The sequence below is a fragment of the Calliopsis andreniformis genome, chromosome 2, assembly GCF_051401765.1.
Source record: "Calliopsis andreniformis isolate RMS-2024a chromosome 2, iyCalAndr_principal, whole genome shotgun sequence".
Lineage (NCBI taxonomy): Eukaryota > Metazoa > Arthropoda > Insecta > Hymenoptera > Andrenidae > Calliopsis > Calliopsis andreniformis.
In genome coordinates this window covers 4,849,949-4,860,686 of record NC_135063.1, presented here as the reverse complement: position 1 = coordinate 4,860,686, position 10,738 = coordinate 4,849,949, and the positions used below count along the sequence as shown (strand labels likewise).

Below are 10,738 nucleotides of genomic sequence, written 5' to 3'. Positions count from 1 at the left end.
TAAGGTACACTTATTTATAATTGTATTTATCATGATTCATGAATACAAAGAATTCATTCGTTTTCTTCCCTCTTTGCTTTAGTTTATGTATACATATATTTTTTATGTCAATATCGCCAACACGCATAGACACCATGTAGCATGGATTCACGTATACACTTCGAATAACGCTTTGTACAGTCTAACGATACAAACAATCGAGAAAAATGATCTGTTCTCTTTTTATAAGCATGTCAAATCATTATTCCAAATCACTACAATGATAATTCATCATTTACATGTCCGTCTAAAAGAGAGTTTAAAATACACTTTGTTTGATAGAAGCATATAGCGCAGAAGCGAATTTTTTCCATCTTTTATAAGGTACAAGCATCACAGAATCGAAGAAATCGCTTAGCAACCTGAAAAGGAATGGGCTTAATAATAAGACGCGCATTATCTTCCATTAAACAACACTGTATTTTTTTCACTTTTTTTGCTTGGTAAGTCTCGTAGGTTCAGAAATCATGTGTTCTTCATAAGAGTGCACTTATTTAAGCTATAGGATAAGCATACACAGTCCACGAAACGTAAAGAAAAGAATATCGTGATCGAGTAAGAAATTCACGGTACGAATATATGAAATTAATACATGAACATGATCTGTTACAATGTATTTATATATATTTATAATATAATTTAAATTAGAACGAAAGAATGTGATTACCTTCCGCGTCGTACAGTGAAAATCTTAGCACAACGTCAAACTAGGTTCAAGCTCTGCGTAAAAATCTGTCCCAGTAAAAGTAATTAATTTTGTTATTACATTATTATATTTACATTACGAAGCGCTAATTTACTCAAAATAATTAGCATTAATAATTTGCTTAATCGCGCCTGTAAAACTTGGACTTTGTATGCAGAGGGAATAATGGTTTTTATTCAAAGCCTATGATTGTTTGCAAAATATAAAACCCCAGATTATACTTCACTATCCTACAAATACAATGCTTAGTTCAAACGTTGTATAATGATGTTGCTGCTATTAAAGATGTGATATTTCTCCATGTTAAATCCCTTCCTCCCTCATCATTTCTATGCGCCCGCATGTCTGTCGTGAATTATAAATTAAACATTAAAAATTAAAATTTCAGCGGATTTGTTTTACACCGAGACATGAATTTCTAAAAGATAGTCGTTTATCGTAAATCTAAATTCTAGATTTCTGCATTTTGTGATTTTCCATTTTTCCTTCCTTTTTTTTACAATACCCCAGCTATATTTCATCCTTTTCACATCGCGTTTGTTTAGCTGGAAACTATCGATAATTCTTCCCTTTTCTTTTTTTGCTTTATCCATTGCAATTGTACGAAGTGAACGGTTCTTACATATATACACAACCCACGGTCACCCTTAAGCGTACAACTTCCATTATAAATGTATAGTTCGATGCATGATCGTTTATCTGTTAACGCATACTTTAAGCGTTTCTTCACTTGCCAAGTCCGAGCGCAGCATACTGTTCCTCTGTCACCTCAGTCATCATCAGATTTCCGTCTGGTAAAAGTAAAACAACTCTCCTTGTCCCACCTAAACAATAGTACAATAAAAGACCGATATAAATACCTCTAAAATGATTTGTTTTAAAAAATGATTCAATTACAAAATACTATGCATTAAGTTTCTATCTATAGCTTCGCAACTCTATGTAACTTGATTGAACTTGTAAAAGTTACCTGGAGTTGGTTCTTCCGCTTGCACAACTTGAGCTACGACTTGTCCATGACCTTCACCGTCTTCCTGTCCCTCAGTCACGTCAGTAGCGTTCGTATTGTCCATGATAGACATAACCATTGGGTTTTCGGTAGGCTCCGTGCCTCCCTCCTTCACGTAGAACTGGGAGGTTAGGTTCACTTGATCCGGTATTAATTGAGCCACGGCTTCCGCCACTGCATGGTCTAAAGTTAACACGGATCCTTCGTCTCCTTGCTGTTCCGTAGTAACATATACACACTGTTGCTCGCCGTCAGCATCTCGTGTCACTAACAACGTCTGACCATCCTCAGCCTGACCAGTGACTTGGTAAACGACGCCATCTTCTCCCGTTATTGTTACTAAATTCGACGCGTCCTCTGCTACCTTCCTCTCTTCCGGTATCTTCTCCTCGGCCTTGGCTACGTCGGCCGATGCAATTGCTATCGTGTTAGTAGAAGTGACTGTTGCTGTTGAAAGGCCTACTGCAATTGACGATTCACTAGTCGATGATGGTTCTGTCAAAGGTGCTGCCGTGGTCGTAACTGGAGTAGTCACGGCAGGAACTGTGTCGTCCAAGCAAGGAAGGTCTGGAGCTGGGACTGAGACATTCGACAAGTTGATTTGTGCTGGTTCACTTGTCTGAACGATGGTTCCCGTTGTTCCGCCAGGACTCATCTCGACTCTCATTATTCCGCCACCCTCTGTGAGAGAATCGAGAGAAGGTAGAACCAATTCTGTGGTGGCTGTCGACGGGGTAACGTCTATGCTCTCTGACGTGGTCGTAGTAGTTTTAACAGCAGATAATGGTGTCGTGGATTCTGGTTCTGGTTCTGGCTCGCCTGGCTGTTCAACGGGTTCACCATCAGGGCCAATGATACGTCCCGTAAGCGGACACAGAGTGAAGGGTCGTGGTGGACTATCGGGCTCGGTCGTGGCTATAGCGTCGCCTTCTGGAGGTGGAAGTTCTGGTTCACCCTCGCTGCTACTTTCTTCGGAGCCTACCTCGTGGAATTCCATGTGAAGACCATCGCCCTCCGCCAGTTTACTTTCTTTCGGTTTATTTCCTGCAGCACTAGCCGCCGCCGCCGCCGCTGGTGTCTCGGCCAATTTCCCTCTACCTCGTCCGGCGGTAACACCACGAGCACCTGCTAGGAGGCCACGGCCACCTGGTTTAATGATACCCGCTGCTTCTTGAGCTTTCCTTTTTGCCATTAATAACTTTTGCTGGGGAGATAATAATGACTGTGGCTTACCAACTGGTGTCTTCGGCGATTGTTTAGCCTGCTGGACTGGACTAGTACCAGATTTAACCACCTGCTTCGGCTGAGGGCTAAGCACCGTGAATTTCGGTCTAATCTGTGTAACATTTCCAGGACTCACCGAATTACTTTGTGTCGTCACTGTCGGGGTACGTTTTTGTAGCACCTGACGCGTTTGCTGCGACTGTACCTGTCTCGGGGCCGGCGCCCTAACAGGTGTGCGAATTGTCGATCCGATTCCGAGCACGCTAGTCGGTGTCGTCGCGCGCAGCGGAGGTCTCGGTAACAAAGGACGACCATCCGCACTGCGTTGGCCTGTAACAGGTCCAGGACGTATTCCTGTACTTATTCTGGACTGCAAAGTTATAGGAGCCTGCACCGCGGTCACGACATGTATCTGCGGTAACTGTGCCGGATCTGGTTTCGGCTGGATCTTTATAGGCTCTGTTTTCTGTGTACCTCCTGCTTTACTCATTACTGGCTTAGAAACTACCTTCATCTGAGTTACTACTTGACTTCCATCCATTTTAGAAACCACTTTTACTGGTGTTACAGAATTCGACTGAGATGCAGATATTACTTGCTTCCTTACTACGTTAGTATTATCACGATTTTGAACCATCAAAACACCTTGTGTTGTCGGCGAACCTTTTACAGCCAACTTCCCACTAGGGGACGAGTCCAACTTGATAATGCCGTCTTTCCTTGACATTACATACACACCGGACGTTAAATTCGGCATTTGCTTCGGATCAACTTTAACCACTCCTTTGGCATTTGCAACTAATACCGGTGGTTGAGTAGATTTTGCTCCTTCAGGAGACTGAAGTCCCAATGAAGTCGCAAGATCTGTTGACGAACTGCTCGCTCTGTTAGACCCGTTCGATTGAGCATTAGCACGATTGAAAGCACGTTGAATTACATCGCTTCGACCCAATAATCTCTCCTCCTCAGACTCTCCTGTCCAATCTTCGTCACTACCAGTGTCACCTTTTGCTCGTTTCGCTGCACTACTACCTCCATCCTCGGAATCACTCTCAGAATAATCCATTCTTCTTTTTCCTAGTACTAAGAAAGATTTACGAGTTTTAATCGTTTTCAATAATTCTAATAATTACGTAATATTTATAAAGCACTTAAAATTTTTTAAGCAAGAGACTAATAATATTTGTCGCATTAGAAAGATACACATACGATCATTGTCTTCATCTTTCATCGAACCACACCACTGTTTTACTTGATCCATTGCTTTTGATTTACTTGAGCGCATTGGCCGCCTAAATATAAAATTTCTTGTTTAACATAACCATTGTAAAATATAAATAAAATTAAGTAGAAATATTAATGAACAAAATTTAGTGAACTTACCCTACTTGAGCTGCAGTACTTGGTCCAGGTTTCGCTTCTGTTTTTATGATCGTTTTTTGAGCCGGGTGAGCTCCACGCCCTGCTGCCTTTGCGTTAGCTTGCTGTTGAGCTGCTTTCAACTCTTTTTGTTTAGCAAGATTTCTTTCAAATTCTTCCAACAAATGTTTACATGTTGCTACATGCTCGGCAGGCTCCCATGTATTATGCTCGCTGCAATTATATATCTTGTAACTCTCTTCAGGTAATTTATGGATTCATTTTTTATAAATATATAAATTAAACTTACTGTCCATATCCTTCCCATTTTAACAAATACTCTGAACATCTCTTTTTCGGGTTAAAACGTTTTGCCAAAATTTTTTCTACTGTATATTCTTCATCACTTGATTCTTTGTCATCATCTGCTTTACTAGATTTGCCCTATAATAATAAATAAATTATTAGCTTCTACAAATTCAAATGGACTCAGCTGTTGTATAACAAAACTAACCTTCGGTTTTATAGATGGTTTCAACTTTGGTTTTTCTTTCTTTTCTGCCTCAGCATCAAAAGATTCATTACTTTTTTGATTTTTTGCATCTGTAGTTTTAGCATCTTTCTTATCTGCTTCTTCTGGTTGTCCATTTCTAATAACTTTACGGACAACTACAGGTTTTCCTACAAAATCAAAGAAGACTAGATCTTAATGTATATTTCACTTAGACAATAATAACAATATGTTTTATGCAAAATTCACCTTCTGCATTGGTACTTGTTTGATTTTGCCTTGGAGCATCCTGCATTTTTGCATTGCTAATTTTTGTAAATGTTTGTATTGTTTTCCCAGCTGCAATCCAAGAATCTCTTATGTGCGTATCCATTTTGCACCACTTTTGATAGAGTTTCCATGAATTTGTTGAATCCCTATCAGAACCTTCTTGCTGAATTTGTGAATCTTTCCATAGAAGGAAAGCCCACACTTGTGCTTTTTGTTCATTCTATAAAAAATTAAAAAGATATGTTACAACCAATTTCTTGGTACTGCTATTGTTTAACAAATTCCACAATATCTACTAACATTACTATTTTCACGAAAATGTGATACTTGAGTACAAGCGCCCTCTTTTGTACGATGGTCTTGAAATTCTTCAATAAAATGGAAAACTGAATGGCACTGTCCACATACAAGAACGTCTAGCCTTCCCATTTCTTCTTGTGCAGCTGATAACATATACATAAATGTGTGAAATTTTTTCAGAAAACAATTTCTTGTACTTATAATTATCAAGAAGTCGGTATGTCAGGTTCTTTGTATCTATATACCAACAAACCACCGACTACTTAATCTAATAATTACTATGAAAGTATTTGAAGCAATATATTTATGCTAAATTTCTAACTCAATTTATCCTTAAGCTGTCACTCCATTTATTGTATTTGTATGAGTACAATAATAATTACATAAGAGCAACTAAAATTGCTCTTAGTATCCACAGATTATTTTATAGCAAGTAAATATACTTTTCTTGGTAATATGAAGCTACAAATAATATTTGCTTCATAAATGAAGTCTACTAATTTCAAGATTCCATCACTAGCTTTAATAAAGTCATGTTTATATTGGTCATGAAAACATGTGTTTATGAACCACCTTATACATATCAATTTTTAAATATCCCTTATTATAAGAAACAAGCAGCACTACTAATCATTTATAAAGCACTTTGATAATAAGAAATTATAAATGTTACCTTTAATAGCAGTAGGATTACTACTGATGGCCGAAGGGCCATCGCCTCCCTCCATTTTGTTCGATATAAGAATCAAATCTCTATCCGCAATGTTTCTTTCTCTAAAAATGAAAAACAACTGTTATTTCTTAGCATAACAAACTTTGCATACATTACATAATGGAATCGGTAAACACTAATAACAATACAATTCAACTATCCAATGATTATACAAATATTTTATACCACAAAGTTAAAATTCACTCTTTTATTACACATTTTAGCACTTGTGAAATGTTTCCACAAGTAACTCAAAATTTCAATAGAACTATTCATAATTTACGTCAATTAATCAACAAACGATAAAAGTAAGTCGAAGTAACCGAAATAATTCGTAATAACACAATCCAGCACGTAAAAATCACCCTGTATACGATAAAATCGTGTAACGCGTTTAATTAACGTTAATTAAGCAACACATCAATGAACTTCATCGAACAGAGTTTTTCGGTAATACGTGACTAAAAATAATAAAAAACCATCTTCGTTAATAGAAAATTTCAATCAATCGTCGTCGTTCCGCGACATAACAAAAGTAAAGAAGGAAAAAAAATGCGTTGTTCGGAAGTTCGAAGTTTCGCGGGCCTCGGAAAAATTTATACGCAACATGCCGGTGGAAATCGAACTGCGAACATTTTTTAATAAGACACCACTGCCTTTGTTACGGTGATTCGACGGTCCGCCACACGCGCACACACGCACCGTTTGCATCGGTAATTTCACGAATTGTCTATAAATCTGCGCGTTAACAGCAGAGAACACTCATCCCGCGGTGTATTTTATTTAAACGAAAGAAATTCCCGCATAAAACGATAAAACGTCGGGGGCCACACAGCATGGAGTCATTGTAAACGCGGCCAGTGGCGTAAGTTACCAACGACTGAAACTCACAGACAATAAATTCGATCTGAGAAACAGTAGCCGGCTCACCGGGTGAAAGATCGTTACCGACAACGACGATCTATTTAGAACGAGGAGACCACAGCCGTTCTGAATCTACAGAAACATTTAGAAACGATGCCATTGCCGCCGCCACCGCCGTCGTTGCCGTCGCCACCGTAAACCTCGTCCTCTGTCTATCACGAGCAAGCCGATGCTCGTCAAGATGGCTCTCGTCACGAAAACTCTCCTCGACTATTCACTTCCTGTATGCCCCATGAATATTTTTCGAACACACTTGTCCATTACCGATTCCGAGCAGATCGAAACTTCAAAACCAATGATATCGACTTACGCCCGTTAAACCAGTAGAAAAAGTCAGACCCTCGTTTGATCTGGAAAATTGCTGTTGCCGCACGAGATGGGATGAAAACAGTGATCGCGTCTGGCGATGGTGGCGCCATGGCGCCTGCCCGCCACGGCAACAGTTTACCTTTTGGCGGGAAAACGTTGCCCGTTAATTCATCTTTATTTCTTCTCGTTAGCAGTAGATTCTCTATAGAATTGTTTCTCGCATGAAGAGTTTTGTGCTTAACGGGGCTCGTTGATAGAAAAGAGTGAAGGTACTTTGAAAAATGGGATATAATTACGAATGTCTCTTTATACGGTTTAAATCTGCCGCTTCTATTTAGCGGATTTACTCGTGTTCCGGCATTGAAGCGAGTATAGAAAAGGCGAGTTTATGTTAATTAATGTCTCTTGGACGATTTCGTAAATAGTCATAGGTTATTGCGCATAGAATTTATGAATCTGCATATAAGCAATTCGTTCTTTTCGGTGGTAGTTAATTCTTGTTTTATTGAAACGACCGATGCTGTTGAAGCTTAAATATGTTCTTTGTAATTTATGAGAAGAAATTTAGGATAATAGATTCTACTATTGACCGGATACACGCGTGAAAGTTACACCGCTTGGTGTATGCATATTTTAATGTGATATAATTACAGTTTTTTCAATCTATCTCTTTTGATCGAGAATTTATCCCATAGCCACTGTAACAGCTTTAAAAAAGTTTAATGTTAATGCTATTTGATTGTATTGTTAGCGTCTTATTTTGGATGATAACAGTAACGTAAACAACATTAACCTAATTGACGTAATTGTCTTTGTATTGTTCATAATGTTTGTTTCGAATGTAAAAACAAGAAAATGTAAAATAAACTTTTTTACAAATAAACAATTTGCAGATTTCAGTATAATTTCGAGTTAAAAATTAGAGGATGGCTGACGAAGAAGAAGAGAAGGAATATCGGTGGGAGACAGGTTATGAAAAAACATGGTACTAAATCATTTATGTTTGTTTTAATTGTTGTTTTATGTATAACTATAATATTTTATTAATGATATATTAGTAATTGGTTAATTTTAATTGTCAACGTTTGTAAATTATTTATATGATAATAAGGTGTCAAATAAAATGTTGAAGCATAAAATTTGTAATTATTACAATTACAATTCCAGTTATATTCACATAATTCTTGTACAGGGAAGCAATTAAAGAAGATGATCATGGTTTATTGGAAGCATCAGTCGCAGATATTATTCACAATGCTAAAAGGAAACGTCAATTGGAAAAGAAAGTTGGTGCCAGATTAGGGATGATGAGGCACCTTTATATAATTCTTGATGCTTCAGAATCAATGTCTAATCAAGACTTAAAGCCAACTCGTTTTTTATGTTCCTTGAAGGTACTTATTTAATAATAATCATTTTGATCTAATATCATTATTGTACAATTTTTAAACATATTTATGTCATAAGCTTTTAGAAGATTTTATTGAAGAATTTTTCTATCAAAATCCCATAAGTCAGTTGGGAGTAATTGTTACAAGGAATAAGAGGGCAGAAAAAATAAGTGAATTAGCTGGAAATTCTAAGAAACATGTTAAGGTACATTTTTACAATTTATTATTAATTTTCTAATTTCCTCTTTTAATATAAACAGTTTTCTTTCAGGAAATACAAGCTATGCAACAAATTCAGCCAGCTGGTGAACCTTCATTACAGAATTCTCTAGAGTTAGCTTTAAAATCCTTACGTCTTCTGCCATCACATGCTAGTAAAGAAATACTCATAGTGATAGGAGCTCTTACAACATGTGATCCAGGAGACATAAATGAAACTATACAAGTATGTTTTACTATGCTCTGTATAACATTCATACTGTAAAAAATTAATTACTGCCTGTGATTTTAGAGCATGAAAGCAGACTGTATAAGGTGTAGTGTAATAGGATTGGCTGCTGAATTATACATTTGTAAGAGAATGGCAACAGCAAGTGGTGGTGAGCATGGTGTTGCACTGGATGATAAACATTTTAAAGAACAATTGAATATGCACATAGATCCACCACCAGCTGCAACTAGGCTTGATGCTGCTCTTGTAAAAATGGGGTTTCCTCACCATGCACTGCAGTCATCTACAACTGATACGTCTATGGCAGTATGCATGTGGTAAATGAATTTTACTTTATCAATTCATGAAAGAAAAAAAGGTACCTTCTTTAGATAGTAAAAACAGGAAATGTTCGTTACAGTCATGCGGAAAACTCAGACGAATCGATAAAACTCACAAGTACAGGGTATCTTTGTCCTCAGTGTCTCAGCAAACATTGTGAACTTCCTGTAGAATGTAGAGCATGTGGGCTTACCTTGGTCTCTGCTCCTCATTTAGCTCGATCGTATCATTATCTATTCCCAGTTGAATCTTTTAAAGAAGTAGCATTTAGTGGAACGCCATTAACTTGTTATGGTTGTCAGAAAGTCTTCACACAAAAAGATAAAAAAGTATGCTTTGTTAAATAGAATTTAATGTAAGATAAATTTTAATAACGCGTAATTTTAAGCTGTATTTATTTTTAGGTTTATATTTGTGGCAAATGTAATCAAACATTTTGTTTGGACTGTGAGATATTCATACATGAATCTTTACATACGTGTCCAGGCTGTGCAACAAATCCAGATACATATCAAAAATCGACGGATAGGCCTTAATTTATTGAATGTATGTAGAATAAATTTAATAATCCTAGTTTTTTTACGAACTTCTATAGACGAACAATTTTTATACAATAGTGTTAGCCTACAATCTATACCAAATATTTCCTCATGGAGAGGATAAAAATGAATGAAAAAAAAACAATAATAATAATGAATGTTTGAAACTTCTGAATTATGAAACTTCTAGTACAAGCAAACAATTTATTAATATCAATGGAATGTAAATACATTTTTATTACGGCTCATAAATCAAAAGATGAACAATATATCGTATTTAAATATTTAGTTCGTTGTTCATTATTTTGTACAAACAATAATTAATTATTAAATATGCTTACGAAAATTCTAGAAAACGTTTCCTACTTGTTAAAATGAACAGACTTGATCAGGCTATAAATACATCTCGTATTTCACGGTGATCGTGGCGAACAAGAAGTTCACATAGGCGAAAGGAAAACAAAAGAGTAGGAGTTGTTTGTGTACATCTGAATGATACAGAAACTTCTTTCCCCCCAGACGGTAGCCAGAGGTTTTTCGAGCGTTTAACGCTCGACCGCTATAAAATCGTGGTGGGAGGTGATTGAAGTTTATTAGCTAGCGGACAGGTGGAAGCGAGCATCGGTATATTAGAGCACATTATTAGTTCGCGATCGTCCTCGGTTGCGACCGG

General features: G+C 37.1%; 2 protein-coding genes across 14 annotated transcripts; one reads left to right on the top strand and one right to left on the bottom strand.

The window, feature by feature from the left end:
• Nucleotides 1-1,430: 1,430 nt before the first annotated feature.
• On the bottom strand, nucleotides 1,431-7,435 carry Chro (chromodomain-containing protein chromator). Of its 8 annotated transcripts, none has more exons than XM_076392416.1 (11): nucleotides 7,365-7,435; nucleotides 6,092-6,192; nucleotides 5,419-5,561; nucleotides 5,098-5,338; nucleotides 4,852-5,018; nucleotides 4,648-4,781; nucleotides 4,362-4,571; nucleotides 4,188-4,270; nucleotides 2,988-4,061; nucleotides 1,716-2,900; nucleotides 1,431-1,569 (listed from the first exon to the last, which is right to left on the bottom strand). In XM_076392416.1, the coding sequence occupies exons 2-11, from the start codon at nucleotides 6,144-6,146 to the stop codon at nucleotides 1,472-1,474; spliced, it is 3,390 nt and encodes a 1,129-aa protein (XP_076248531.1). In that variant the 5' UTR covers nucleotides 6,147-6,192; nucleotides 7,365-7,435; the 3' UTR covers nucleotides 1,431-1,471. The 8 variants fall into 8 exon arrangements, with proteins under 8 accessions (XP_076248531.1, XP_076248532.1, XP_076248533.1 ...); XM_076392417.1 differs by having other exon boundaries at nucleotides 1,716-2,882; XM_076392418.1 differs by having other exon boundaries at nucleotides 1,716-2,879.
• On the top strand, nucleotides 7,297-10,718 carry Ssl1 (general transcription factor IIH subunit 2 Ssl1). 6 transcript variants are annotated; one of them, XM_076392429.1, is made up of 9 exons: nucleotides 7,307-7,985; nucleotides 8,257-8,348; nucleotides 8,556-8,757; nucleotides 8,831-8,959; nucleotides 9,026-9,199; nucleotides 9,266-9,522; nucleotides 9,606-9,855; nucleotides 9,931-10,072; nucleotides 10,585-10,718. In XM_076392429.1, exons 2-8 carry the CDS (start codon nucleotides 8,290-8,292, stop codon nucleotides 10,060-10,062), a joined length of 1,203 nt encoding a protein of 400 aa, XP_076248544.1. In that variant the 5' UTR covers nucleotides 7,307-7,985; nucleotides 8,257-8,289; the 3' UTR covers nucleotides 10,063-10,072; nucleotides 10,585-10,718. The 6 variants fall into 6 exon arrangements, with proteins under 6 accessions (XP_076248547.1, XP_076248546.1, XP_076248544.1 ...); XM_076392427.1 differs by having other exon boundaries at nucleotides 7,307-8,165; XM_076392428.1 differs by having other exon boundaries at nucleotides 7,307-8,191.
• Nucleotides 10,719-10,738: the final 20 nt, after the last annotated feature.